The sequence below is a fragment of the Cynoglossus semilaevis genome, chromosome 16 (assembly GCF_000523025.1).
Source record: "Cynoglossus semilaevis isolate Cse_v1.0 chromosome 16, Cse_v1.0, whole genome shotgun sequence".
Classification (NCBI taxonomy): Eukaryota; Metazoa; Chordata; class Actinopteri; order Pleuronectiformes; family Cynoglossidae; genus Cynoglossus; species Cynoglossus semilaevis.
In genome coordinates, this window is record NC_024322.1 from 15,140,421 (window position 1) to 15,168,173 (window position 27,753).

At 43.7% G+C, this 27,753-nt stretch overlaps 1 protein-coding gene across 1 annotated transcript; it reads right to left on the minus strand.

The window, feature by feature from the left end:
• Positions 1-27,744, minus strand: dars1 (aspartyl-tRNA synthetase 1). Its single transcript, XM_008328895.3, has 18 exons — positions 27,590-27,744; positions 25,434-25,536; positions 22,492-22,521; positions 22,102-22,159; positions 20,581-20,673; positions 18,666-18,768; positions 12,864-12,966; positions 12,345-12,425; positions 9,810-9,869; positions 7,615-7,726; positions 5,552-5,686; positions 4,424-4,571; positions 3,229-3,375; positions 2,922-2,964; positions 1,411-1,491; positions 1,017-1,128; positions 823-894; positions 1-436 (listed from the first exon to the last, which is right to left on the minus strand). Exons 1-18 carry the CDS (start codon positions 27,610-27,612, stop codon positions 345-347), a joined length of 1,596 nt encoding a protein of 531 aa, XP_008327117.1. The 5' UTR covers positions 27,613-27,744; the 3' UTR covers positions 1-344.
• Between the last annotated feature and the right edge of the window lie 9 nt (positions 27,745-27,753).

Here is a 27,753-nt window from a genome sequence, read left to right on the forward strand (position 1 = left end):
TTTTATGATTTTTATTTAATCCCATTAAATCCTTTAAAAAATGCATGTTACAAACAAACTGCTGGTAGTTAGACAAACTCAGACCTGGTTAAAGTAGCTCTGTTAACTGTTACCTGTTGTTACAAACAGAAGGACTGATGGTTGTTATCAACCACCTCTACTGACAGAGACGCCTCCTCTTCACTGGTGTCTGTTTTCTGCTCCAAACTTTCATCATCAGTCATTTTAACCACCGTATCATGATTAGAAAAAGCCCCTCTCCCTGATTGGATTAACTTGGTTTCCCTCCCCCAGCATATGCACGTTAAGTGTAAGGCGATCGGGTCGACCCGGGTGAGGAAGGCTCAGGGTGTGAGACGCTTTGGGTCACGTGGGAACATGGAGGTCTGACGCACGTTGTGAAGACCCAGGTACAACATGCAGACTCTCTCCAGACCTGAACAGACAGAACATTGGATCATTGTCAGAAGAAGTGTTTTAACAACAACAACGTGTTCTTTTGACTTGTACCAGTGAAATTACTGTCACTGTGACTCTAGTTAATCTGATTCTAGTTAATCTGATTCTAGTTAATCTGATTCTAGTTAATCTGATTCTAGTTAATCCCATTTCCTAAGTGAAAGATGCAAAAACTAGAAAAGTTTCCTTTTGACAGCAGCAAATCACAGGAGCGCATCATTTTAGGCTAAAGTTAATGTTGTTGTTTTTTATCATCCATTGTCATTCAAGTTTGTTTGTTTGAAATTTGATCATTGCTGAAAAACATCTATAAAGATTCTCCAGGTCAAGGCAACAAGACATGAAAAACATGACGTCACTCACCAATACCTCCACCACCATGAGGGGGAGCACCGTAGCGGAAGGAGTCGATGTAGGCCTTGATCTTCTCCAGATCTACAGTATCAAAGAGGACGAGGTTCATTCAGACTCAAACAGAAAAACAACAGGCTTCCTGGTGCTGCCATGTCCACTGGTGGCCAGCAGATGGAGCCACATGACCTTCCAAAGATTCTCACCAATCTGGTGATGGATTGCTCTCTCGGTGAGCAGCTGAGCATCGTGGACTCTCTGAGCTCCAGACAAGATCTCCTCCCCCCTCATGAACATGTCGTAGGAGTTGGAATATTTCTGAAAAAACAAAACAACAAACATGAATGGAACGTGGCCATGTCCCCCATGTTCTCAGCATGTTCTCAGATGAAGTTTCTGAGAGAACCCTTGGAGGAGTTGATGTAGTGAAACAGAAGGATCCAGTGGAGACAGAAGACTTGGCTGCTCTCACCGAGCTCCGGAGCAGCGTTCCAGCAGGGAAGAAACTTAAAGCACATTTATCACCATGAACTGTGTGTGTCTGTGTGTGTGTCTGTGTGTGTGTGTGTGTGTCTGTGTGTGTGTGCAGCAGAGACTCACAGGGTCGTTTGGATCAGGCATGGTGTAGAAAGGTCTCACAGCCAGTGGGTATTTATCCAGGACGTAGAAGTCGGTGTCGTACTGAGGAGAAGATCAGTGTGAACAGTCACAGGAGGTGAGGACCTCTGGTCAGTCACTGGTCAGTCACTGGTCAGTCACTGGTCAGTCACTGACACTGTTGTTACTAATGGACAACAAAACTCATCACGGACTGTAGGACTGTATGGCTGTAGGGCTGTAGGACTGTAGGTCTGTAAGACGGTATGACTGTGAGACTGTAGGACTGTCGGACTGTAGGACTGTAGTGCTGTAGGACTGTAGGTCTGTAAGACTGTAGGGCTGTAAGGCTGTAGGACTGGAAGACTGTAGAACTGTAAGACTGTAAGGCTGTAGGACTGTAAGACTTTAAGACTGTAGGACTGCAGGGCTGTAAGACTGTAAGACTGTAAGGCTGTAGGACTGGAAGACTGTAGAACTGTAAGACTGTAAGGCTGTATGTCTGTACGCCTGGAGGACTGTAGGACTGCAGGGCTGTAAGACTGTAAGGCTGTATGTCTGTACGCCTGGAGGACTGTAGGGCTGTATGGCTGTAGGACTGTAGGACTGCAGGGCTGTAAGACTGTAGGACTGTAGTGCTGTAGGACTGTAAGGCTGTATGTCTGTACGCCTGGAGGACTGTAGGACTGCAGGGCTGTAAGACTGTAGGACTGCAGGGCTGTAAGACTGTAAGACTGTAGGACTGCAGGGCTGTAAGACTGTAGGACTGTAGAACTGTAAGACTGTAAGACTGTAGGGCTGTTGGGCTGTAAGACTGTAGGGCTGTTGGGCTGTAAGACTGTAAGGCTGTAGGACTGGAAGACTGTAGAACTGTAGGACTGTAGGACTGCAGGGCTGTAAGACTGTAAGGCTGTAGGGCTGTATGGCTGTAGGACTGTAGGGCTGTATGGCTGTAGGGCTGTAGGGGACTGTAGGCTCTGCACAAACACACATTCTGTAAAACTCTGACTCAACAAATATACTTTGTTGTTGTTATACAAATATACTCTTTTTTCTTAGTCTATTTCCTTATTTGGAATTCACCAAATGATGTATAAAATAGTTTGGGGAAAAAGCTGTATGTGAAAGAGAAGGCCACTAGATGGCAGTGTTGCAGCTCATTTGAGTCTTTTTTAATAATGAGGGCATTGTCTGTAGAATTCTGCTGCAGAAACTCATACAGTGGTCTGTACAGATTAATAAATAAATAAATATGACCTTAAGAGTATTTCAAGGTGAGGGGCTTCTGGCCCCTGGGGGTGGGGGGTGGGGTGAGGGGCTTCTGCCCCCTGGGGGTGGGGGGTGGGAGGGTGGGGGCATAAAATGATTGAGAAACACTGCTTTAACCCGTAGGCAGCATTAACTTCCTTTACCATGGGCACATGGACTCAGAGTTAATATGGGACATCTCTAACTAACTAACTAACTAACTAACTAACTAACTAACTAACTAACTAACCAACTCTTGACCATACCTTTTCCTTGACCAGACGACCCAGCAGCTTTTCATTGGGTGTACTGTAGAACACAAGAAAAACAAAGCATTGACTTTGGTTCCTGTTGGAGACGACGTCTGAAAAGTTTTTCTGTTTGTTTGTTTGTATGTGTTTTATTTGATATTGTAGTTTTTTAAATGATGTGTAAAGATGGAATTAACTGGAACTATGGACCCCCCCCCACTGTTCACTCTAAACTGACCATAGGTGTGAATGTGACTGTGAACTGGACCAGGTTGACTGAAGACACACCTGTGTGTATGTGTGTGTGTGTGTGTGTTCTGACCTGAGGTCTTCTTCGTCCCCCATCTCCACGCCGGCCTCACGCAGCATGGCCACGCCCTCCTTGTACTCCAACCTCAGAGTCGGCTCCAGGAACTTGAAAGGTTCGCTGGGAAACTGCTTGTTGACAGTTTGGATCTCAGTCTGGAAGCTGAACAAGAAGAAATATTGATGAAAATACTTGTCCACTGTTGTTCATAACTCCACCAAAACCCAACCTTCTGGTTCTATTTCATGAGAGAAACACAGTGTGGGTTTGTTGTTGTTGTTGTTGTTGTTGTTGTTATTGTTGTTTTAAAACAGGGTCAATGTGTTCCTGCAGTCACGGAGTTACAGCGAGCTGAGGAAGAGGAACTGTGGAAAAACACAGACTGATGACACACCACGTGACTTGGTGTTTTACACAAACTGTGGTCAGGAGATGAAAGCTTGTGGTGAGAAAGACGCAGATGTGACTTTTCACTTTTGTTTGTTCACTGGAGCAAATGTCACAAGGTGTGAGTTTGAAACTCCTCAACTCGGTCAAAGAACCTACAAAATACACTGAACAAACCACTGGGACACGGGTTGACAGTGGTTAGTGCTTTTGCCTTACAGCAAGAAGTATAGATATAGTATATATGTATATATATATATATATATATAATATATATACTGTATGTGTGTATGTATATGAGGCTGAGGTCCAGTCAGATGACGGTGGCAGTGGAAGTTCTCGGCTCCTTCAGTAAAACACCAGCATCTAATTTGTGGTGGAAATGACTTTTTAGACCGTTTTGTTTTTTTAACATGTGACTTTAACCAATCACGGCTGACGTGGCTAAAGAACGGAGCAGAGCTGCTCCTCGTCCTGTCTGTGGAGAGCAATTAAGAAAGTGCAGAAGCAGAAGCAGAGAGAAGTGAGAACATCTTTTTATAAGCAGTCTGTCTGTAATTGGCTGTTCTGCAGCCGTGTGAGCTGACGCTGACGGCCAGACGGATTCAAACAGCAACAGCAGAAAAAAATGAAATACATGAAAATAATTGAATCTTCTGAATTATGTTTACACCTCCTAACGTACTGGTGTATTTCTGTCACACCACCAGGAGGCACTAGAGCCACACCACTACAACTGCAGGTGCAGTTCAATAGAGTGAGTGTAAACAAAGCACCGGGACTTAAACCAACAACATGTTCGATGTTTGGACCAGAGTCTTACTTGTCTTGAAGGCCTTTAAAGATCTGGACCATGGTGTCAGTGATGGAGTCGATGACCTCGTGGTAGTGGTAGTTAAACGCCATTTCGATATCCAGACCCACAAATTCAGTCAAGTGGCGGTGAGTGTTGGAGTCCTCCGCCCTGAAAACTGATGCATTTTTGGGAATCATCGTCAGTAAAACCAACAAAACACGGAACGGCACCTCTCACAGGTCACGTCAAGTATCTGCACCTTATCTTTACTGTGTGCCTATTACTTTAAAACCCCATTTTTTGTCTAATATTATTTGATTTTTATTTTTGGAACCCGGTCGTGGACAGTTTTGGACAGTTACAGTCTTTACTGTGATTGTATTGTGACTGTACCACGGGGATACAACCACACTGAGCCTCACCAAGGTGGGTGGGGACGGTGCCTTGCTCAGTGGTGACCTGGCAACTGGTGGATTCGAACCTGAAACCTTCTGGACCCCACAGAGTACACAGAGTACACAGAGTACACAGAGTATTTCCACTGATCTATGAATGTGGGAGTTTTTGAGTTTTGTTCTGTGCAGTTTTGTTCCTTGAGACAAAGAACTGTTTTGACCTCCGACCTCCAGTGGGTGAACACAGTCTTCTCTCTATAAGGGTCAGGGGACGTTGGTTGGTTCAAATGTTTCCTCTGTGACTACGTCTCGTGCAGCAGTAACGACCCCTAACCCTTGGTGTACCTGGAGACTCTGACTCAGTCGGTGGAGTAAAACTGTGATGCGGCTCCTAAATGGTTTCATTTTATGGTAGCTAATATTTTTTTTTGTGTACTTAATAATACACAGCTAAATAAAAAGGGACGGGACCCGCGGACGTATTACGATCAAACGGCGGCGGCGTTTTCTCAGCGGCGAACGCTCTGAACAAACTGCTGGGCCATAAATTCTTTTACAAGTCCCAGTTAGAAGACGCAGCAGCACGGTCCACATCAACAGACGGGGAGAGCGCCGTGTTCATGGTCCAGTTGACAAACAACTACAGGACTGATATCTGAAGGAGACGCCGCCAGAGTCTGTGTGTGTGTGTGTGAGTGTGTGTGTGTGTGTGCTGCTGTTTTGCTGTTTGCCACCGGGGGCTGAGGAGAGGGAATCTTACCTGGTCCCACACAGAAGACCTTGTCAAAGTCAGCACAGATACACATCTGTTTGTAGAGCTGAGGGGACTGGGCCAAGTAGGCGCTGGTCTTAAAGTAGGACACAGTGAAGACGTTGGCTCCACCTTCACTGGCAGCTGGAGGTGGACAAAAAAAAAAAAAAAAAAAAATCTTTGGATTTAAAATGCAGTTTTACTTTGATCCCAACTTTAACTGTGTCGCTACACTTTGAAGTTTTCACCAATAAAGTCCATCCATCCAACCATCCATCCAACCATCCATCCAACCATCCAACCATCCATCCAACCATCGGTCATGTCATAACACCCCTGGCAACCCCCCACCCCAACATCATCACATGGTACATGTGACTTTCAGATCTCAAAAATACTCTGCAGACCACAGGCGGGGGTTGAGGGCACAAACTGTTCCGTGTGTGTGCGTGATGGGCGTTGACTGACAGGAAGCTGTGGCTTCTGCAGGGAGGAGGCAACATCACGCCACTGAACTGCCGCCAAAATAAGAGCGCCAGTTTTGAATTGAAGTGCGGCAGGGTTTTAATGGATCCTATTGGCTCTTGGTGAAAAGGGAAGTGGAGTGACAAAAGGTTTCATCATTTCTTTAAAAAAAACCAAACAAACAAATGTGATTGGCTGAGAACTGAGGACATTTGAACTTGTTATAAAACATCTTTGATTTGTAACAATGTGACAGGAATCGTTTTCTGACCAAATCCAGACTAAATCTGTGACAGAACCAAATGAAAAAGCTGTATTCGATCAGTTACTGCATGTAAATACTGCATTAAAGTACTCCGCTCCCTCCAGGGGGCGCCACCGCGGGTGGTAACCCTAACCCCGGTCACTGAATTCAGGGCCGTTGCTGAAACAGGATGTGATGTGACAGAAGCTCGTTTGAAGTGAGAGCTGTTCCGTCCTGGGTTTCAGAACCAACTGTTAATTGGTTTAATTGCTAAATGAAAGTGTGTTTGCTAACAGTAGCATGAACAAAACTGTGACCCCTGACCTTTATATATGATCTACATACCTGCTGTGAGGTCGAGAACATGAAAAACCATCGCTTTTCAAATGTGGACATGTAAATAACGACCAATTATAAGAACAACGTAGAGTCGGTGGGTCGGTTAGTCGGTGGGTTGGTTAGTTGGTGAGTTGGTTAGTTGGTGAGTTGGTGGGTTGGTTAGTCGGTTAGTTGGTGTGTTGGTTAGTCGGTGGGTTGGTTAGTCGGTGAGTTGGTTAGTTGGTTAGTTGGTGGGTTGGTGAGTTGGTGGGTTGGTGAGTTGGTTAGTCGGTGGGTTGGTGAGTCGGTTAGTTGGTTAGTTGGTGGGTTAGTTAGTTTAGCATATATTTTAGCATATATTGACTATCAGACTCTTTTTCTCTGCATTATGACAAACGTGAGCTGATCTACACATAATTAAAAAAAATAAGTTAGTGTGACCCGCTCCCCTACATACGCTACCACCCACCACCATGCTCGCTCTGTCATTGGTTTTTCTTTCACTATTAGAATTGCATCTTCTTGTGAGGAGATGAGAGATGCTCCGGGGAAACTCTTCTGAATGTTTGTTACATTTTCTTTGAACAAGTTTTCGTTTAAATAAGACGATCTCTGTGCAGTCTTTTCTTTATCCTGAAACACGGGACCAGGCCTCATGGGAGGAAGACTCACAAACAAAACACCCACTTGTCAAATTAGAATGGCTTTGTGTAGAACTTCTGAAAGTTGATCGATCGCATCAGAACCTCAGAGGAACGGATTAGACGTCTGCTGTTTGACTGAACAGCACTGCACTGAGGTTCAGCGTCACAAAGACAACGTTTCTGCTTCTGATTTGAATTACACACACACACACACACACACACACACACAAACTGACCCAAACAGGAAGTACCCAACAACTGTCACTCGTTGACTCACAGGACATCTGTGGGTGTCGTTATGGAAACAAATGTGCCTCACGTTACCACACGTGAGAAAAAGCCTGACTTGATGTCCCTTTGACCTTGAGGTCCAACTGTCACCACCCAGACTGTGTTTGTACCTGATATGATTTTTGGGGTCTGGATCTCCACAAAGCCCTTGTTTGTGAGAGTGTCTCTGAAGAGCTGGCAGACTCCCGACTGCAGCCGGAAGACGGCCTGGCTGGTGGTGGTCTACAGGAGGAATCAGACGGACGCACGTCAACAGACACAAACATTTCAACAATTAACCTGATTCAGCAGATTACATGCTGTTCAGACGTGGGTTTGGTGTGTAGAAAGACTGGTTGGCGGGGCATGTCTTGGTATCGAACCCCTCATTATGACTGAGGAACGTTAAACCAACGTAAACAGCAGCTCTAAGAAGGAATGATGATCGGCAGGCAGGGAGTCAACAAGAGAAAACCGCAGAAAAAACAGAAAAACCTGAAGCTCCAAATTTCCCCAAAGCTGCATCAGTGAGACGACTGTGTGTGAAATGATCGGCCCGACCTTAAAGTTATTATAAACTCACCAGAAACCACTGACTGGAGCTCAGCTCCACAAGATCTGACTGTGTGAACGGCGTCGTGAAGAAGTCAACACATCTGTGTCCAATAGAAGACCGCAAACTGACCGCTCACTGCTGCAGTACAGCCACAACAACCCATCATGTGTTGTGATGTACAGACTGCAGTACCCTGAGTTAACACCTCAACCAAAAGAAAGTATCGCAAGTGCAGGAACCAGAGCTGTGACAGAAATCTGAGCCAAAAAAAAGTTTCAAGTTTCAAGACAACTACTGCAGTTGTACCAGGGGTTCAGGGAGATCAAACACACACAGAGAAATCACCTAAAACACCTGCACTAGAAAAACTATAAAAAACACATGTGGGGGGGCAGAGGGCGGGGGGTGATACCTAGAAAGGCAGCAGCTCTGAAGACACTTCTGCTGCTCTTACAGTGTGAAACCTCAAGAAAAAAAAAACCCAAAACAACACACCTGCCCCCTTACAGTAAACAGTACAAAGATATCACCTTTATTTTTATTTTTTTTGTCCGGTGTAAGTCCTTCTCTGCCCTGGGTTCAACAGTGAGAGGAAACACTGATCTGATTTACCATCATAAATAAAACCCTTATCATCTCTGGTGTTTGATTGGACGTCTACTCCTCGCCCCCCCCCCCCATTGATCCACCTTCAAACTACAGTCAGTCTGATCTATTTCAGTTGTCAATAATAAACACACTACTGTCTGTGTCTTCTTACAATAACATACATGTTTAATATTCATTTATCGTCCTCGTTCACCACCCATTTGTGGTGTGTGTGTGTGTGTGTGTGTGTGTGAATGTGTTTTTTCTACAGACAGAAGAGAGTGGACTTGATTGGGTGCTGGTTCTCTTCATGGTCCTCAGGTGTGTGTTACTCCTCCACATAAATCACTGTCACTACTTTGGTCCTAAAGAGACTAAAGGACAACGTGTCACCACTGAACTGCGTCCACCGTCATTACAGGACGGTCAGGAGCTCATGATCATCGGACACTCTTTACGGCTGCTTTTGTGGAGTCTCCCTGGCAGCGTGGGAACCGCTTTATGGTCCAAATGGACTCCCAGTGTAAAAGTGATGACAGGCCACAAGTGCACAGTGTTAGAAAAACAGATGTCGCTGCCAGCTCTGTGAGCGGCGCAGCTCCGTGCCGCGGTGTTAGCGCTTTCCTGCCTGTGGCATCATCGACGAGGGAGGCACACATCAAAAAATATGAGACACTTTGTGGCTTCGACTCTTCTGCAGCTGGCGGGAGTGGGAGTGTCTGCGCTGCACACCGCAGATAGGTATCAGGCCATAAAAATCACAGACGATCAGAGATGATCCACTTTAGAGGTTTAGGGCTGTACATTTGAAAGGATAACAGGTTCACAAAGATATGAACCAAACAAGTCCATCTGACACTGAGCTTAAACAGAAAGACTTCTCACCCTCACCTCAAAGCTACGCTGTTTAATGACAATAAGACAAAACACAGATATATTTATGTTTAGATTGGTTTCTTAAAGACTGTGACATTAACAGTCACATGACTGCAGTTCTCATTACAAACAGGACGTTTCTGCTCTGTGTGTGTGTGTGTGTGTGTGTGTGTGTAAGTGTACTATAAATTACCCACAACCTTTGAGGTTGAATCTTTACCAACTCTATATTTTATTGTTATAATATAGATACATTAAACATTTATATTTATTCAAATGAAAAGAGATGAAGTAAAGCTAACTCACCCTGAGATCGATCACTCTGTTGTCCAGTCTGGTGTCCTGGTTGACCGTGGCTCTGCCTTCCTGAGGGCAGACAAGGACATCATCACAGTAAAGAAACTGCTGCTACACTACAGACAACAGACGCAGGTGGAGTGTCAGTGTCAGTGTCTGTGTCTGTGCCTGTGTCAGTGTCTGTGTCGGTGTCTGTGTCAGTGTCAGTGGACAGCCCTACTTCAAAAAGGTCAGACAGAGACACACTGGTCATTTTAAAAATATAAAAACAAAACAGGTGACAGCGTTAACGTTTCATCACAGGAAAACCAGCGTTTCCACGGTCGTGGATGTCAGACTTCCTCAGAAGACCCTCTGGATTTGGAAAGAACAGTTTGCACTGTCACATCCTGCTCTAAAAATGACAGAAGGTCAGACAGACGGTGAGACAGACAGACAGAACGACAGACAGACAGAACGACAGACAGACAGAACGACAGACAGAGCTGGCCAGGCCCGTGTCTCTGGGAAGGACAGGTGCTGTGACGTGTGGATCCCCAGTAGAAACAAACACCAGATAAACAGTTTGACTCAACGACCACTTTCACACTGAAAGACCGTCTTATTTTACATTAACGTATTTAACAGACAACGAGGAAATACATTTAAATATTTAACCTCATATTTGTTTTTAAATGTTACTTAAATAGGATTTTCTTCAGGTTTTAAATTAATGATACGTTTGCTTTATGCAAATGTGTGTTTGGTGAATGACAACAATCTAGAACATTCTTCAGAATAACCTCAGAGGTATTGAATATTAATATACATGAATGTATGTGTGTGTGTATACACACTGAATTTGTGTTGAAAAGAAAACGGACAGTGCAGAGTAAAAATGAACTCCTGTGTTCAGTCAGTCCACAGTCACAGTGGATGTTTGGAGCGCCCCCTGGCAGTGGGTTGAAGCTGAATTAGTGACAATCTGAGTTTCTTTGTGGTTATTTGTACTAATCAAACGTCACGGTGATTTCCCATGTTTTAACATGGCTGACCACCTGACCAATCACAGACCGGGTGTCCAGGTTTGTACGATAAATAACATTATAAACAAACTCTTCTTCCCTTCATTACGACTTTGAAACATTTCTCCAGTGCCAACTTCACTCAGGTATTTGTAAATAATGCTACAAGAATATATGGAAGTGATCATCAACTGGCGGCCTGTGGACTGAATCTGGCCCAGCCAACCCTGCAACCCGGCCTGTGACTGGATTCAAAATTATACGTTAGACAAAAATGTGATTTTTATTTGATTTTATCTGAGTGTACGGGGTGTGTGTCCAGAAAACTGCTGGCCCTCCGACTAAAACAGTTGGTGACCCCTACTGTACGGCTTTGGTATTAATCCCAACACAGAGGAAATTTAAAGGAACAAAGTTCACTGATCCGTTCTTAGAGAGACTCAACTGTCGGTGTCACATTTATATGTCATACATAAATATAAATATATACATATATAAAGCTTATGTCACATGTTTTAAATTCCTCTGAAACGACTCATTATTGATTAACAACTCTCTGGGTTTGTTTCACAGCAGACTCTCAGACACAGCCTTTTGACGTTACATTATCAGATAAACTGAAGACAATGTTGTTGTCAGTGTGCAGTCAGACATGTGACGCACACAAACGGCCACTTCCTCTTTCACACGTTGCTCAGCTACAGTTTGGTAAACACACGACCTGTGTGAACAAGTGAAAACCTCCGTCATTCCCATCAAAATTACTCACTTTCATCACCCACATCTTTAAATGTAAACAAGCACGAGTATTTCTGACTAAACCTTCTTTGTACATTTCTCCACATCATCATAATCCAAGTCAACACCAGTGGAGTCGACAGGAGAGTGACGGGAGAAAATGAAAATCACAGTCAGGAAACCCGAGGCCGTGTGGCTCATTTATATGAACTGATCACCTTTGTTCAAATCCCTCACCTCCAGTAGAGACACAGAACTAAGTAAATGTACTGTAGTAATACTACACTGATGCTGTGGCACTGTAGTATTCACTGCTCCACAATCTCCTCGTGACCCACTGGGTCATAGCTGGGTGACAGATTTACCAGCGGTCGATCCCAGGTGATACTACACGGCAGCTCAGGCTCATCAACGCCATTCACACTCAGATTCACACTCAGATTCACACTCAGATTCACACCTGTCCAATCATCATGTCTGCAAATAAAACCCACCCACAACCTGGAGAGTAAAACCCACCCAAATAAAACCCACCCACAACCTGGAGAACGTTCAAACTCCCAGGTTCAGACACAAGACCCTCGGTGTCTGAGCTGGGAATTGAACTGATGACCTTTAGCTGTGAGGCATGGGCACACAGCACCGTGTCCCATGAGCTCCTGCTCAATTCAAAACCAAGCGGTGGGCCACGACTTGAGCACCGCACTGCAGTTCACACAAATACTGGCAATTTTTGAAAAAGACCAGCCGCAGCGCGGTGTACCAGCGGGCCACAGGACTCCTCCCCCTCTCCCACGCTTACCTCCTCGCCCTCTCCCTCAGCTCTGACAGCATCATCCAACTGCAGGGGGAGACGTGGCTCTGCCTGGCTGATGACAAAAATCTGGGAATAAAAAAAAGACAGAGAACGGAGAACATTAAAATTCAGATGGTGACAAATCGTCAGCCTTTCCTCCACAACGTTCTGACAATGCCTGGTGTCTGGATTCTGCATTTAGGCTGAAGGAGTTGTTCTGACAGACGGTGACGTCTCATCTGTGAAGACATCACCTACACAGTAGGAGTGAGCGCTCGGCTGCTGTGTGGAACTACCTGGCGTTACACCAACAGCGGTGACATGAGCAGTCGTACAGTGTGTCGAGAGTCGAGAGTCGAGAGTCGAGACGATTGTGTAAAACTGACGTGAGCTCTGGGGGAGAAACTGGAATCTTTTTATTGTTTCTAATTCCAGAGACACAGCAGTAAGAAACTCCATCACCTGCTCCGTGTCACACACTCTCACACACACACACACACACAGAGCAGCTAAAACAATGCCCACCCTCTCGATGTGGAGCTCCACGTCCTGCTGAGTGCAGCTCTCGATCTTCTGCTCCACCTTCCTCACCACGGCCTCCACGTCCACGATGCTCTCCTTGGTGACGCTGCGTGAAACGGTTGGGAGATAAACAACAGAGTTTGGATTTTTTTTTTTTTAAATCTAGCGTGGGAGGACAACTGTGTGAGAACAAAATTTCACTTTAACTCTGATGGATTCTTGCACAAATCATTTACATATTTTCATGGTTTCCTGTGCGAGGCAGCGATTGGTGTAGGACTTAATGTTGTTTTATTTTCCATTTCGAATCCTTTCACATCCTTCAAACCGCTTTGTGACAAAAGGCCGTACACTTTCTAAAATAGTTGTAAAAAAAAAGATCACTTTCGTTTTATCGTAACATAAAAAAAAATGAATAACTCGATGACTTTTTTCATCGATTTATTCGTCGGGTGTTGTTTTTTAGCAGAAACCACAGGCTCAGTGTTTCTGGGTCAGAGGTCAAGAGTCATCACCTCGACGACACACTTGTGTCAGAATTGATCTTAAATCATAAACTAGTTTCTCAGCCGTCACTGTGTCTGTGCCCACGGGCTGAGGGACAGAAAATGTTGCTGCGTTCAAGCACTTTTATCTTGGAGCTCAGCAGATTTTTAAAATGGAACCCACAGGTGAAGCTGCCTCTGCCCCCACATAATCATACTTACTGTTGAACTAAACTAAGCAATAAATATAGAAAGCACTTGTTTCGTCCCTTTGCCAAAACTCATGAAGGATCAGGACAAAACTCAGTGGTGTCTGTGCTCTGTCACACCCCTGCCGCCCCCCCTCCAGCCCAGAATAAAGTCTGCTTTAAAAATGTCTCAGCTCACAGTAGAGGTCATCATTTTTCTTCGGTTGTTTTTCTGTCTGTTAATCATCTAATAATTAGAAAAGATGGAATAAATAAATACAGGAACTACCAGATGGAGTCGTTTGTGATGAGCAGCACGATTTCAAAAGAACGGCTGTTTACGTCATGGTGAAAGCCGGTGGGAAGTACCCAGCTCTACCACAATGACAGAATGACACCAGAGCCAGGGTTACAAGTTCCCCTATAATGTAAAAGTAAACTGCAGTTTACAATAAGCACTTTTTTTTTCTTTTTGACATTGTTAGCAGGCTTTTGAAACCATCTTCCTACACAGTGACTGAAACAGCGACAGGAACAAAACACCGGTGGCCATGGAGCGTGCGTCCAGATGGGAAACCTGGGAATCCCTTGGTTCCTCCTCATTAAAGTAGCAGTAACGAGGGAGTGAAGACCAGGGGAGTGCTGTCCCTCCAACCCCATCACAGCTGCTGCCACAGCCCCCCCTCCCCTCCCCCCCAACAGGAGATCAGTCAGATAAATAAATCCACCACATTAATAACCTCCTCTGAAGGCTGTGGCAGTGGACACACACACACACACACACACACACACACACACGCCGAGGGAAACAGACTGATTTAGTCAGGAATCACATGAAGAAGAAAGTCTGCTTCACAGACCGACGACTGACGGTGAATACTGCTTTAAATTAGAAGAAGACGAAGAAGACGAAGACGAAGAAGACGAAGATGAAGAAGAAGAAGAAGACGAAGAAGAAGAAGAAAAAGAAGACGAAGAAGCAGAAGAAGAAGAAGAAGAAGAAGAAGAAGAGGAAGAAGAAGAAGAAGAAGAAGAAGAAGAAGAGGAAGAAGAAGAAGAAGAAGAAGAAGAAGAGGAAGAAGAAGAAGAAGACGAAGACGAAGACGAAGACGAAGACGAAGAAGAAGACGAAGACGAAGACGAAGACGAAGAAGAAGAAGACGAAGACGAAGACGAAGAAGAAGACGAAGAAGACAAAGAAGACGAAGAAGAAGAAGAAGAAGACAAAGAAGAAAAAGAAGAAGAAGAAGAAGAAGACGAAGACGACGACGAAGACGAAGACGAAGAAGAAGAAGACGAAGACGAAGACGAAGAAGAAGAAGAAGAAGAAGAAGACAAAGCAGACGAAGAAGCAGAAGAAGAAGAAGAAGAAGAAGAAGAAGAGGAAGAAGAAGAAGAAGACGAAGACGAAGAAGACGAAGATGAAGAAGAAGAAGAAGACGAAGAAGAAGACGAAGAAGAAGAAGACGAAGACGAAGAAGAAGACGAAGACGAAGACGAAGAAGAAGACGAAGACGAAGAAGAAGACGAAGAAGACGAAGACGAAGAAGAAGAAGAAGAAGACAAAGAAGACGAAGCAGAAGAAGAAGACGAAGAAGAAGAAGACAAAGAAGAAGAAGAAGACGAAGACGAAGACGAAGAAGAAGAAGAAGAAGACAAAGAAGAAAAAGAAGAAGAAGAAGAAGACGAAGACGACGACGAAGACGAAGACGAAGAAGAAGAAGACGAAGACGAAGACGAAGAAGAAGACGAAGAAGACAAAGAAGAAGAAGAAGAAGACGAAGACGAAGACGAAGAAGAAGAAGAAGAAGACGAAGACAAAGTGTGACAAAATCCACTGCGTCACGGAGACAGTTCGTCATTTTGGTTCTTTTCTTTGAACTACAGTAACTCTGATCCAAAAAACTAAAGTTTGAATACAGACAAACAATATGACATCAATAAAACAAACTTATTGTCAGAAATATTTGGAGCCAGTCAAATAAAACCAGTTGGAGCAGACTTTATAAAACCACAGCACAGAAGCTTCTACTGGTTTCTCATCAAGGTTCTTTTATTTTCAGGCTAAAATGATTGTGAATTTTATGCAGTTTTGCAAACATAACCTTTGTCAATTGAGTGTGTGAACAGTGTGACATTTCCATAGGTAATTAATCTGGACCGCAGGCCGGTCAGAAAAACACAAACTGTAAAGTTTAGTGTTTCCTCTAATGTTTCTTTGCTAAAAAAAAAATCCATATCACTTTTCTCCAAGAAAAAAAACAGAACCATGTCTCTGGAAAGTGTTCACACCACAACGGTTTGTGTACGTTTTCCCAAAATGATCAGTTCCATGGACTTACATCAGATCTGTTACTGTTGAACCTTTAGTTTAAGTTTCTAATTTATTTATTTTTGAGCCTATCAGTTTAATAATGACGTTAATAAAATCTGTTTTAATTTACTTTTAAAGAAGTGGTTTGCACAGTAAGATCTGAGGTGATAATAAACATAACCTTTTCCACCGTTACATCAGCGACTCAAACATCGACCTACAAGTCGCCGCTCATCCCTGAGATCCACACAGTTCTCCACAGCTCCCCCTGCTGAGCTACACCCAGGCAACGTCTGCAGCTCACTGAGGATGGTTTAATTAAGATGTGAAGTTAGACCTCCTAAGTCGTGTCATCACGGTCCTCCACATGATTAAGAGAGGATTTAATAGTAATCCACGGTCTGAGTGTCAGTCGTCACCACAGCAGTGTGAACCACAACAGGAAGGCGGAGTCACACCTGTCTCTGAGTTAGTGTCAAGATGGCGTTGCAGCATAATTAGGTAATATTGCAGGATTGATAGGAGGTCTAATGGAAACGTGTGGTCAGACTGTGTTGTCAGGTGACCGTGACATTTCTGCTTCAAATGAGTTCCTCTTCAGTGAAAACTGACACACGTACTACAGGGAGTAGTGTTCAGAGGCTGCATTTAAACACTGAACTTCACAATCCTTCACAATCCAGAGGCTGTGCCGTGTAAACAGGGTTCACACTGACGTTCACACCGTCGTTCACACCGACATTCACACCCATCAGAAACTACAGGGAGAACAATCTGAAGGTTCAAGGTTCAAGACTGTGGTGCAGTATCACAAATACTACAAATACTGGTCAAATCACGTTTTGTCAGAGTGAAGAAATGAAAAGACAAAGTTGCAGCGGCTCTCAGACCTGACGACAGCCTCAGCTGCAGCTGCTGTACTTACTGTTGACAAAGGTGTGAAATCTCACTTTGGCTCAGCTCTAATTTCGACTGTGCCGTATTCAAAAACACGGTGACGTGATGCCTTTGAGTGAGAACAAAGTCTGAATAATGACTAAATACAAATGTGAACTCCGTTGGTGTGTTTTGTTGGACGTCGTCTACAAAGTTGTGTGTGAAACGAAACGAGAAATCAAAAAAAGAGAGTTACAAGGAAATGAAGTGAAAAGACAGAAAGAAATCACACAATGTTTTCTCAGAACTAAACCAACGACCAACTTGTCTTAAAGTGTGTCCTTCACATCAATAGATCAGTATTATTAATAATTAACATTATTATATATGTGTGTGTGTGTGTGTATATATATATACAGTATATACACATCAATCTGACATTAGCTCCAAAAACCTACAAGCTCTTAAAGGAGAGAACATGGCAGGAGGTTTCTCTGGACGAAGTACTAATTCCTGTACCTTGTTAAAGTACACAGTACTGCAGAGCAACATGTTGTGAGTTCGTACTCCAAGATTTTTAGGCCAACTTTCTGTGATTTTCTTTTCTTTTGCTAAGTGTTGTGAAGCTAAAGGAGGTCAGTGGAGGTCAGCTAATGCTGAGGCGTCGTCGTCCTCCTGGAGGACCATCTGACCACGAGGGGCTTTGAAGAGTACTCCACTGTAGTAATACCACTGAAGTATTCCTACATCAGACTCAGGGCCGTTTGTAACCCATTGATATGTGGCACAACAGTCTAACTGTTCAACCACAACATTGCAAAACTAGATGAAGGAACTACTACACATTAATGAAATCATCTGACAGTTTCAAAAACACAACGGAACATAACCGACATCCACACGCACGCCACCACACGCACACACCTCATGTTGACACTCTACCGCCCTTTACCCTAAACTCACCTTTTAAAAACATCTGTTTAAGCCAAATCTTAACTTTACAAAACCCACTGAGTGGAGTCTGTGAAACGACCAGACACACACGGACATGACCCAGCACTTAACCTTCTACAACATCAAAGGACACAACGTGTCCGCTCCTCGGCCGCCGGTGAGGTGAGGTGCTGCAGGAGGAACCAGAGCAGAATCTCAATGACAGCTGGGAGTCCATCACTTCAGCAACTCAGAGGAACTTTGCCACGGCCGGGGGACTGACACTTTTCAGAGATGGGGTCAGCGTGGTCCTGTAGTAAAGGTCAGGTCCCCGGTCTGGGCCGCGGTGACCTTGGCCTCATTAGAAGAATGTACTTGTTTTTCACTCTCCAAACACGGCAGAAGAGCCGGACAGAAACCAGTCTACCAGGACCTATCCATATGGATACTCAGTCAGGCAGTCAGTCAGTCAGTCAATCAGTCAGTCAGTCAGTCAGGCAGTCGGACAGTCAGTCGGACAGTCAGTCAGTCAGTCAGTCGGACAGTCAGTCAGTCGGACAGTCAGTCGGTCAGTCAGTCAGTCAGTCGGACAGTCAGTCGGTCAGTCAGTCAGTCAGTCAGTCAGACAGAGTATGGGAGCCGTCATTGTTAGCCTCATCCCCTTAAACTCAGTGTCACAGACAGTTTCTCTGGCAGTGATGTCACTCATTTCTAGACCTAGAATGTGAGAGTGAAGCTGAGTAATGGAGCTCGGCTCCTGAGTGTTTCTTCCTCCTCTGATCTGAGCTGCTGTATCTGCCATCTCAACAGGAACCGCTCCATTACAACCCCGCTGTATCCCAGCCCTGCTAACAGACAGCTTTTGTTGTTTAGTGAAACATGATTGATTTCCCCACTAGTCACCTCACTTTGAATGTGTGAAAATGGAGCGACAGGGCGATTAAGGCCCAGGATTTTCCCACCATTGTTTTCTGGCCCCAGCGACAGGAAGAGCGCTGGTTGTACTCACTTTGCAGCAAACTTGACCATCTGCTTGCTGGCACGATCTCCCACTGCAACGAGCGCCTGCACGTTGAACTGCTGCTGACGCAGGACCAGAAAGCATTGCTTCCCTGAAAAACAAAACAACAACATGGTATGATGCCAGGGCGTGAAGGTTACGTCCAAACAGGCTAAGAGGGTTGGTTCAATAAAGTTCCTGTGATGTCACTGTGTTCAGTCCATAAGAGTTTCATCTCAGGGTCAGGGTGGTTTCCTCCGGCTCTAAGGACTCTCCTTATTATCTACAGGTAAAGTGTCAAATGTTTGTAAACAGGACCTTCTCTTTGAAGAGGTCGGGGGGGAGGAGGGTGGGGGGGTGATTGCTACCTTCCTCACAAACGTACACACCTAGGAACAGTGTCGACAAGTCAGCAAACAGACACTGTTGAGACCACCCAGGTACTGATGAGTTCTGTGAGAAACTGGACAGACTCACAGCTGCTGCAGCAGCCAGAACCAAGCGGGATGTTGTCGTGCTCAGACGGACATCCTTACAGCGAGCGGAGAAGAGGATCTGGCTGCTGGGGATTTTTTTTTTTTTTTTTAAAAAAAGGTTTTTTTTGAAAGGAAATGGAAAAAAAAACACAAAAAGCTTCTTTTTTTTTTAGCTGTCATAACTTGGCGAAGTCAGTGGGTTCATTGTAGTCAGACAGAGCAGTGACAAGGCTGACAGCACGTGTAACCCAGTAAACACAGGTTACCTGATCGTTCAGTTGGCACCGACCAGATCGTCTGAAAATAATATATAACAAAAGACACCTCAGGTTGTCAAAGTGTGCCTAACGTGTGGCAAACTCCAACCTCAGATGTTCTGATACTAAAGACCACAGCGTTGGGATCATGAACTCAACAGTCAAACCTGTGTAGGAGATGTTTGTTTTTTCAAATATTCCAAAGTTGTACTTGAACTAAAGGCATGTTTCACATGATGTTTTTATTTAATGTTGAACGTCAGATATTCTGATCAGATTAAATCATCAAACAACCCTGAAGGGCTGAAGGGCACTTGAATCCAGTTAAGAAAGATCAGACTGTAAGATGGACTCTAGATCAGCGACCCTCAAATGGTGGCTCACAGTCCACATGTGGCCCGCGGGCTGCCTTTTCAGTCACATGAACACATGAACGGTGGCTGATTTTTTTTTTCTCTTCACTGTGTGAAGTGTCTTTGATCTCCACACCAACCATGCACTGATTGGCTGTCAGTGAAGCTGGTCATGTATTGACACTCTGCCAACAGTAGGGGCTCAGACTGATCCTCCTGAGACCATTGATGTGTCTAAGTTAAAGAACATTTTCTCCTCCTGACGTGACCTGCAGTTTTTTCACAGGGGATTTTGTTTCAGTATTATCTGACTTTATATCAAAAAGGAAATGGTATTTTTACTTTATTTTCTTATTTACGACGTACTTTCATTGTTAATCAGACATTCAGTTTTGTATGTGACAAAACGATGCTTACACTTTGACCAACGACAGTAAACAGACCTTTGAAAAATGTCTTTGAGGAACTATTGAAGTCAGCGCTCTAGGGCCAATCAGGTTGGATCAGTGCAGCTGGAGTCAAAACGGTGACAAATCACTCTGCTACTAACAACTTTAACTTAACTTTAACTCATCAAACATGTGTAAACTGAACCTAAACCCTTCTGACCCGACAATCAATGTGTCCTGTGTCTGGTTTTTCAAGAACAATTATTTGTGTAATAATTTGAAAACAGCCACCATTGTCCTGTCTTTTCCAGTTCAGTTTGAGCTCAAACCCTGCCCTCGTGTCATTCAAGTGTGAAGCACTTTGGTCACGTCTGTTGTGAATTCTATTGGTTGCTTGAGAAAAGTCCAAAACCTCACAGCTGGTGGACAGAGTTGGGCCGCGACCTCACCTTTGGCTCTGCTGGTGTGGACTCTGGCCCGCAGCCAGATCAGCTGGTCCGCTCGCTCAGTCGTCAGATCTTGGACTCGAGTCAACGTCCTGTCTGTCTCGCAGTCACACACACGCACACACACACACATACAGAAAAATGGTTTATTACTTCACAAGCATTTTTCCACCTCCTCGCTGCCGTTTGAAGTTCACACCCCCAACGGCAGAAAGGTGTGTGTGAACAGACGTGTGTGTATTTGTGTCTGTGTGTCTTCGTACACGTACGCACAATAAAGGGTTCAAATTACAGACCTGCCTAATAAATAAGACACACTAGGAGGCTGGCTGAAGGCTGTCCAGCTCAGCTCTTCTCCGTGGGCTCGATGACAAATTGACTCCAGTTTCACCTGTGCTGCTCACAGGCATGAGTTCACTGATCATCACTGAGCAGAAGAGGCAGACACTCAGGCTACGCTGGAGACAACAGGTCCGCCCCGCTTGGCTGGGAACACTGCTTCAAGCCACATAAAAGGCATCAGCCTCCACTAACCCCCCCCCCTCCCTTCCCCAGTCCTCATGCCTATGGCTGAGTAATGGCATGCAGGTAAGGCAAAGCCCCACTGTTTACCGTCACTGGAGCTGAAAACCCCCCCAGCCTGAGCGACTGACGGACGGACGGCCCCCACACATCTGACTGTTGCCACCTCCCTCACACCTCGCTCCTACCCCACTGTCCTGGCACGACTAGACCAGAGCTGGGACCAGTGTTTCTTCAGACTGGAGTCATTTAACGTGGTCTGAATCAACTGTCAACTGGGATGAAAAACAAGACACTTCAAAAGTTCTCCATGTTCTCCGTTTACCTGGAGTGGACGGTGAGGAGGAAAGTGCTGACTAGGATCACAGGACAACCATCACCTTAAAACTATTTGGTAACTGGAGCTCTGTTTTTTTATTACTTTTCATTTTTCTCTCCAAAGCCTGGAGCAGTATCAGGAAAGCCAGAGAACGACAGAGATAAATTATGTGGAAACAAAAACAGACAGTGTACAAAGACTGCTTTTGGAAGAACAGTTCCATATTTGGATGACTGACAATAAAATAATTAGGATGCAGGGGGTGAGTGGGGGGGGGGGGATAAACTGCGGAACCTTGAAAAGAAAATATTAGCTCCAAATGAAGAAAGGTTTTTTTGTTTTTTTTTAATACACTGATGCTCACGTGTTCCTACACCAGGGCCTGAACATAAAGACAGAACGTACGATAATATATCGGAGAAACATAAATGCATATGAATGTAAACCTAGTTTATCTGCAGCGCCCCCTTTTGTATAAACAAAACTGTTGTTCTTATTCAACAAGTAAATGTGATTAAAGTTCCTTCCTCTCACCTCTCCCTGAACTGTTTCTTGGACACTAGGGGGCCCGCCCCCCACTTTGGGAACCGCTGACCTACGCCAACTAAAAACTACTATTTGAAGGTTTTTTATTATTGTCTGATATTTTCTGAGTGTTGGACATTTTATTGCTGCTTTCGTACCCAGTTTTTGTTGAGACTGGACCATGGCTGAAACACCGTATCGGTCCTTGGAAAAGTCCTAGAAAGAGAGAAAAACAAACGTTTAACAACAGGCAGAAAACGTTTCTTGTCTGAACAGAAACTCTCCATCGTCAGTCAGTCTAATACAACCGAGATCTGAGACAGAAGGACTTATCAAGATCTTAAAAGGACAAGACCAACCCTGATGTTGGTCATGCTGGTGTTTCCAAATGAAGGGGGAAGTTTAAAAACATGCAGTTCTTTATTTAACTTGAGACACATTACAAATTTTCCATTTCTGTTGTTTCCATTTGTTGCATGTCTGTTTTAGTAAAAAATAAAATCTATAAAGAAAAAATAAAGTGAATGTGATTCACACAAAGAACTTACATCTTCCTCTGAGCCTTGTTGTTCAGCAGCCTGGAACACAGAGAAAACACAACTTGTAGAAGAATTCCATTTCATCCAAACATTAAAAAAATCAAAGATGGAAGAATTTTAAATGTTTTTCAACAGGTTTTGTTTTGAACTCATGCCATCAAGGATAAGAACAAACTTAATAAATCACAGATCTGTCCTGCGGTCCAAGCTCAGACACCCAGCATGCACCGCTCCTCTGCACATTATGCCAACATATCATACACAATGAGCAGTGGCAGCAGGAGATATTGCTTTGTAATAGAAAAACAGCGTGAGTGGGCAGATATTCTTTATCTCTGGGCTGACTTCTCGGCAAATGAGTCCGAGACTGCGCTCAGAAAGAGTCGCGGCAAAGTTACCGTTTCATTTCCTATGCAAATTGATATTGGAATATGAAACGGCCGGTGGCTGTGAACTGGATTGGAATTGGCTGTCCTCGGTCTGATAATTCAGTCACATGATGGATGACACGGCGTCCTCTGATCCACTGAAAATGAGCCGTCGACCAATGGGAAGTCACTTTACAGAGAGACGCACGTGAAAAGGACAAAGTGATCGGGACAAAAACCGAGGTTCCCATCCAGTCAACAACATCTGGCCTGGTGTTCATGTCTGTTCAACGTTTTTGACAAATATGGAGACATGACATTTGCTCTTCAGTGAAACCTGCAGAACGAACCACCACAAAGGTCCACTGATAAATAAGGAGAAGTTCACCTCAGCTGTTTGGTCCACTTCAAACGCTTACTTAGAAAGTCCACTTTGGTTGGACAGTTTTGTGAAGAGCTAATCCGCTAACTCCATCCAACACGCGAACGTAGATGATGTTTCACCTTGGTGCAGTTTGTTTGAAATGGGAAATGCAAACAAACTTCCCAGTTTAACAAAGAGAGGAAGTGACTGTGAGTTTAACAAAGTAAAAGTGGAAAAATGTCTGGAGGGTAGATGTGGAGAAGTGAGGAGGTTGGAGAACATTGGTCCACTTTCAGAGGCACAGAGGAGAACCAAACCAAAAGTGTGAATTTGAAGGGTTTTCATGGCCATTTAAACTGATTTTCTCTTCCACCTCACACTCCACGAGTCAAACTGAAGCGAGAAACACGTTTAGAATACGGGAGAGTATTCTAATGTGGTTTACATGCACATTGATGGGTTTTTTTAGTTTGTTTTTAAAAAAAAAAGACGACCTAAACTTTTCAGCGTTTTCTTCGATTTTTTTTGTTTTACACCGTTGTAAAAAAATTAATTAAAAATGAACCATTGTGACTATTCTGATATTTTCATCTATACTTTTGTGGTTTATTGACCCAAATTAATAAAAAGGAGAGTTTTTATGGTGTTGATTTGGACATGTGTAACATGAAACTGACGGACAATTTATAATGAGTTAGAAACTGTAATGAAAACTGACGGACAATTTATAATGAGTTACTTTAATTAACAATCAAAAACGGTGCAGCCATTTTGACCCCGCCTTTATGTTTAACCCTATAGGACCAAAAGATGTTGGCGTTTGGTAGGACGTGATGAAGGTTCATTTAGTTCTGCTGAGTCGGCGCAGCTGGTCAACACCAGGTTCAAACAGACAAATACACAGTCGTTAACAGCCGAGCGGAAGCTCATTTTCCTGGTGGTTACAGTGTTGTTGTTCATCACTTCCTACGTGTCACCAGAACTCGGCTCTGTGCCAGTGCACACCGCTCTAAAACCACTCAGCGTCAGCCACAGCTGGACAAGGATGTTTTATTTACAACGCAAACACAACCGTTAATTCAAGAGGCTGCAACAAAAACAGGATGAAAAGACATCAAGGACGGGTTTCAAATATCAAAGAAATGATTAATGTTTTAATCAGATTCAAGTGAATGTTTCACTACATTCTGTGCTTAATACTAATATATTTTTTAATTAATGTCCCAAGTACTCTTTATATCGTGTGTTTTTATATTTCCATAACATTCTGATACATACCACCTTTCTTCTCATTCCTATTGGTGAATTAAAATGTATATATATGTAGGTATATATGTTCAGACCTGAAAGAGGAGCTCTACCAGGGTTCTTATAATGACAAGAAAGAAATCTTCATCTTTTTATCTGTTCTCAAGGTTCAGCCTTTGTCACTGCACCTTGTGTTCAGTTCATTATAGACCAATTCAAACCTGCTGACAGGCCACGGGTGAATTAGCTACAAATGCCACTGGTGAATTAGCTACAAATGCCACTGGTGAATTAGCTACAAATGCCACTGGTGAATTAGCTACAAATGCCACTGGTGAATTAGCTACAAATGCCACTGGTGAATTAGCTACAAATGCCACGGGTGAATTAGCTACAACTGCCACAGGTGTATTAGCTACAAATGCCACGGGTGAATTAGCTACAAATGCCCCACCCTTTAAAAACCAAAGGCAAAAGTAAAAGGCACTAAGTGTGAGTTTCGAAGCCTTTACAGTGAAATCCTACATAAATATGTTGATGTTCACACACAGTATTGTAAGTCAAGGATAAGTGTATATATATATAATGTTATATAATGATAAAGTGTTGTACTTGTTCATGTACAGTAAGATGTTATTACAACTTCTATTCACTATTTAGGCTGTTTAAGCAACAACAGGCTTTTACTTTGAAAAGCAGTTGTTTGTCAGGAGAAGGTAAAATTATTTTTGTCCAGTCAAGGGTGAAGAAAATAGCATTTTGTTTGGGTGAACTTAAAACAAAGCCAAAATGACAGGAATACTTAAACAATGGACGCCCCCCCCACCCCCCACCCCTCGACTAATCTACCCTCCTGGACCCACGATGCCCCATGGACCGGCACGTCACAGCCCCAGCAGCTGTGTGAGGGTGCAACGGATGTGAAAAAGAAGAAAAAACAAGTCAAAAAAACCCCAACAACAACCACTGACCAGCTTGGCCTGTTTCTCAGCCTTCTTCGCAGCTTTCTCTGCTTCCTTCTGCTGTTTCTTCAGGCCCTTCTTTGACTGGACCTGCTGATCCTCCTCGGCCGCCCTGCAGCAGGAAGAGACACAAAACGTAAACATTAAAGTCCACTTCCACACCGTTTCTTCTGCATCCCATGAGGAAATTGTCGAGTGCCTGGGAAAAAAGTCTGAGACAGTGTCACCTCAAAGCTTTCATGTCGACTCCACTTTATTCTCATTGTTATTTTCACACGACAAAACAGCTGTAGCCTTTGAGAACCACAGGGACTCAGACACTGGTGATTTGAACACTAATGCACAGGCCTGACAGCAGCCTCAACAAACACTGCTCTTCTATTTGACAGAATGTACAAGAGCAGAAACAAACCTCGGTGGAGGTCGTCTATAGTATTTGACAATGAATAAAAGATTTAAGGTAAAATCACTGGGTTTTTTTTTTTCTCATTCATTTGGAAGGACTTCCAAAGACCTTCAGTGTTTTCTCAGGAGTATGTTCTTCTGTTCTGCCCAGTCAGTGGACCGAGCAACACCTGGATCCAAACATCACCAAAAGAACAGGAGGTTTGTGTCAGTGACGGCCAAGTGGAAAGACTATTATTTAATAATAGCAGTTTTCACATTGATTTTATTCCACTGAAGTTTGTACTGATTCTATTCTGCACCAGGGGAAAAATCACAAAGTAAAGGTTAACTTTGAATAGTAATTATGTTTCACAAAAACAGAAACTACTGCACCGAAGAGACACAGGGCCAACGTTTGGACTTCCTGTTGAACAAAACGAAACACTGCAGCATCGGGGTAAGATTAAAAATAGCCCCAAAAACAGAACAATGGAAGACAAATAAATGTTGTCTGTCGAGCACAACTAAAGCAAAGAATGACCTTGGGCTGTGGGGTCATTCCAGCATGAATGATGTCAGTAAAAGTGCACCTGGGCAGGTACATTTATGGTCCAGAGTCCAGCTGAATCTGTTAAGCTGCCTCTACAAACCTTTCTTGCCTTAGGCAGTTATGGTCAGACTCATTGTCTCCATCAGCAACATGAAAGGACACACACGGACACACACACACACACACACTGGTGCCAAATCACAACAGAAACTCTTGAATTTTCTTGTTTCCTAACATATATATGACTCATGTGAACGACTGTTCTATGTTGAAGAAGTAAACACCATCGTTCGACCCTGTTTGACAGGTGGCAACAGTCAGTTGGCTGCTGCTGCAGCAGTGACATGTCGTGGTGACATTTGTCAAACAGGTGCCTTGTAAAAGCCAGGCCTCGTTCTACATCGACGGGGACATTGGTTGAACATACTGTAAATCAATAAACACAGATTTATGAATCCAAAGTACAACGCAAGTGGAACCTTTCAGATTTGGAACAAAAATCTTATTGAGTAACAATAGTCCAGTCACAGTGACATTAAATTCAAGCAACAACTAATACTGAAATCAAAGTAGGCAAAAAGTGCATTTTAACATTTAGTGTATTTTCAGCTGTACATATGAAGGTAGACTAAATTAAAAATAACAAGGAGTCCTGTGTGAGTGTTGACTCCAACCCTAAATTAGCAGATTATTACTGCATAACCAGAGGGTAAAAACTGAAGAAGGAGCAGAAGAGTGGAATGTGGAAAAACATGACTTGACAAGCTGAGATCTGAAGACTCCTTTATGTTAAATAAAGCATCGCATGAACGAGTACAACAGGACATTTAAAAAAGATCAACTCTGCTTACGTTTGTACTGCATTTCTTAAACACTGAATAACTGAATTCAACATCAAAGGTTCCTGGATTTAGGAAAATTACACTGCAGGCTAAAAAGTTCTTAGGAGAAACTTAAGGAATAAACAATAACAATAATATAAATAATAAAACATTCTTCGGACATCGTATTATAAAGAAAAACTTATTTTATTTAAAATCGCTTCAACTGTGAGTAAAAACCAAATGACAAGTTGTATTGCTGCTGTCAGATGATGCAATCTGCTCCAGGCTCAGGCACACCAGCTAGCTGCTAACTGTGCTAACATGAAGTAGCGGCAGTAAAAAGCTACGTCTGCAGCTGAGACGTCATGTAATAATGTCATGTGCAACTTTCGTATTGTTCTTACCCCTGGACTTCCTCCTTAGTCATCGTTCAATGTGTTTGGTAGAAGTTAGAAGAAAACTTTAACAGTGTGAAGCACTAGACAGACATCAGCTGTTCTGAGCATGGACGACCACCGGAAGTAAGGACCTGTTTTGACGGAGCACCAAAGTGCCGGAAGCTTTGGGT